This window comes from Sciurus carolinensis, chromosome 12 (assembly GCF_902686445.1).
Source record: "Sciurus carolinensis chromosome 12, mSciCar1.2, whole genome shotgun sequence".
Classification (NCBI taxonomy): domain Eukaryota; kingdom Metazoa; phylum Chordata; class Mammalia; order Rodentia; family Sciuridae; genus Sciurus; species Sciurus carolinensis.
This window is the reverse complement of record NC_062224.1, coordinates 51,477,839-51,481,317: the sequence shown is the minus strand read 5'-3', so window position 1 is coordinate 51,481,317 and position 3,479 is coordinate 51,477,839. Positions and strand designations below refer to the sequence as shown.

General features: G+C 52.7%; 1 protein-coding gene across 1 annotated transcript; it reads left to right on the top strand.

Moving 5' to 3' along the window:
• Positions 1-1,123: 1,123 nt before the first annotated feature.
• LOC124961305 (microtubule-associated protein 10-like) lies at positions 1,124-3,148 on the top strand. The gene is given in 4 exon segments (XM_047519935.1): positions 1,124-1,474; positions 1,514-2,011; positions 2,062-2,257; positions 2,260-3,148. Coding segments are annotated over 4 exon segments (1,653 nt in total). The 3' UTR covers positions 2,868-3,148.
• The last annotated feature ends 331 nt before the right edge of the window (positions 3,149-3,479 follow it).

Here is a 3,479-nt window from a genome sequence, read left to right as displayed (position 1 = left end):
GAGGACAAAGTCATCTCATCTTTACCAACAACAGAATATAAGGCCATGTTATTATGGTTCTGGTTTTCACCGTGTTTAGGTGTGTGAGTGTGCAACCCAGGTAGAAAAGGGGACATGTGGCTTAGATTCCAGAAGCCTCCAATCAAGTCTTGGGGTAAGGGATGTCTTTCTGGGCAGGCTTTTATCTGGGGTCCTGAATGAAAACCAGAGGTATCTGCTTCTCCTGACAGAAATCGTCACTCCAGGAATATGATGTGGTCTGGAGCCTTGAAATGCAAGTCTCTGGGAATCCATGGAGCACAAGGGAGCTGCTGTAGCCTGTTTCTCCAGGAATTTTCAGAGGTAAGGTTCCCAGCTTGTCACAGCAAGCCAGCATCTGACGGGTTTTAAACTATGGTTGAGGGCTCTGACTTTGCTGTTTCATGTTTTTGAATTTAAAACTGCAGATTGTTTCCATCTTTTAAAAAAGTTCCTCTTAGAATTGTCTTAATTTAGCTATTTATTAAATCCTCACCTTCTTGTTATATACTTTTACATGGGGAATGGAAGCACTACTGTCAAGAGAACAGGCAGTCCTCAACTCACCATGAAGTTACCTCCTGAGGTACTCACTGTAGGCTGAAAATGTCACCCCTAACCTGCGGCACTGTAGCTTACCATGCCTGGTGCAGACGTGCTCAGAAGAGCCGACCGCAGTAGGGCAAAATCCCCTAAGGCAAAGCCCAGTTTATAATCAAGCGCCAAATATTTTATGTAATTGATTCAATACTTTATAAAACAATGGTTGTATGGTCAAACTTTCCCACTATTGTAAGATCAAAACAAAATAAGACAAATTCCAAGTTGGGGACTGTCTGTATTCCAAATAAGGAGATTGAACTCCATTTCCTCCTAAGTAGCTCCACACAGGCTCTTCTTTCCTCAGTTCCTGGCAGCAAGCCCTTCCAGTCCTGACTGCCTCACGGCGGTGGGTTTGCACTCCTGGAGGGTGAGGGATGCTGGCCGAAGAGACCTCACAGGATCCTGGAGTTCGGGTTCTGGCTGAACACACCTCGCACGTCACTGGTCGGACTTCAGGGTGGGCATGAGGTCTGACCCGAGTGGCTGTCCCACATCGACCGGGATGCCAGCTGCAGCGGCGCAGGCGGCGTGGGCAGCGCGGGCGGTGAGATCTGGGCAGGAAGGGGCTCCCCTAAGGCGGCTGTCCGCACGTGGCCGCGCCGTCGGTCCTGCGGGGTCACGGAGGGCCCTGCTCACTTCAGCGTCTGGCCCGACCCCGGGTTACATGGGACCTGTCGTTAAAACCCTGCTCTTCCCCGGGCCTCGGCGTCCACCCAGCGACCAGGAACCCACGCTCCAGGACCTGGCAGCTGGCAGACCCAGTCTCGAGAGACTTCCGGTCACCTCCTCGGGTCTCGCGAGAGCGTGCACCTGCCACTTCTGGCGGCTGCGCTGCCTGGCAACCGGGATGGCGGTTGAGCTGTTCTTCTCGCTGGAGCTTCTGGTGGACTAGGTGCGCCTGGCAGCCGCGCCGCCGCCCGGCCCCGCCGTTGCCTTCCGGCTGCTGGACTTCCCACCACTTCTGGTTCATGCGCCCACCAGGCCCACCGTGCTGCCCGGCGGCGCCCTGGGCTTCGGGCTCGGCAACGCCTGCGTGTTCTGCCTGCGTCCAGCCGCCCTGAGCCGCCTGCGGCTGCGCGCCGCGCTGCTGCAGCTGCTCGGCCGCGTCCAAGCCGCCCGCGCCGCGCCTGCTGGGCGCCTGCGACGTCCGGCTACCAGCTGCCCGCGGCCCCGCACCCGGGGCACCTTCGCCCTACTGGACCCGACGGGCCGGCGCATTGGTGACCTGGCGCTGTTCTGCCGCCTGTCGGAGCTAGACGGACGCGCCCGTGACCCCGCCGGCTCGCCCTGCCCCCTCGGCGCCCCGGACCGCGGCCCCCGGGACCCCGCGGACCGGAACCCGGACCTCGGCCCCCAGGACGCGGCCCCGGCCGCCCTGGACCCCGCCGTGGTGCGGGAAGGAGCCCCCAGCTCTGCCCGTGCGGGCTCCGCGGAGAACAGCAAACCTGGCCCTGCGGAGGCTGCAGTGTCAGCACCATCAGCACCTGCAGCGAGGAAGACGCCGGGCTGGACCTGGAAACCAACACCTTTTGCCCTCCTCCTCTGTATTACACTCACTTTACCCAAGAAAGGACGCTTCCTGCAAGCGTCAAAATCACCATTGAGCCCTAAAGGAACGGACCTGAGAAGCTGGGTGATGCCTTGCGGGAACACATCTGAGCCCTCCAAAAGGTACAGATTCTGCAACACAGGAGACTCCTGCGGTGCTTTTGAGTTCACCAGGGAGTCAGGATGTAGGAGCCCTTAACGAATCTACATGTCGCCCTCAAACTGAGCAAAATACAGTCAATACAATAAGGCAGCTTCCTTTGCTGAATGCTTTGTTAATTGAGCTGTCCTTGTTATACAGCCAACGCATGGCGAGTCCAACTCATGTGCATCCCCACTTAGCCTGGATGTATAGAACCGAGGATAAGAAGGTACCAGAATCTTGTGCCAAATCCATATGTCAGTCTGAATCTAAGAAGGATAAGTTTTCAGTGGGGAACCATGAAAAGTTAGTGAGCCTTCAGTGTAGAAAGAACCAAGTTGAAAACCTTAAGAAAGGTAAATATTTTGAGAACAGTGGCAACTGTCAAAAAAGGGTGACTAGGGGGCGTCTACTTTATGGCCTAACAAATACACTCAGACTCCTTTTAAAGCAGACAAATCCTGACATATTAGTAGTACATGAAGAGAGAATAGTACAGAAAAATGCAAGCACAGACGTTTGGTATAAGTACAAAATTCAGAATCCCATCCTCTAAAGTATTCAGCTTTGCAGAACAAAGAAGCCACATCAGCTGCCTAGAGATAAGTATTTAGTTTCAGGTGCATCTTCTTCTGAAAATAGTGATACCTCAAGGCAAATTAGTGAAATCTTTGATGAGCCCAGCACAACTAAAGAAAAAAGACAAAAGAAAAAAGATTGTGGTGAAAACAGAACCAGCAGTGGTTCATTGGGAAGAATTATGAGTCCTGCAAATCCCATTATTCCAAGAAGATTGACTCCTACAAATATTTTGTAAGGAAAACTGGAAACCAGAGTCCAAAGTCCATGTGTTTTCCAACAGGATGCTGTTGCTGACAGAATTGTAAATAAAGAAATAGATGATTGGCAGGTCAGAACCACAGATTATGATGTTCCTGCTGAAATGAGTGAAAATAGTTGCCATGAAAGCATCTCAGAACTGAAGTATTCAGATGATTTCACCAGCCCTTGCTCTTCGGAAGACTTCTACACCACTGAGGAGACCAGCAAGAGCACTGTAAACTCATGATAGCAGTCCAGGGGCAGAAATTTCATGTAACAGTAGGTCTAGTGGAGCAAGACAACCCTCAAGGAAAAGTTGCAGTGAAAAGAGTTCTTAGCCCACCCT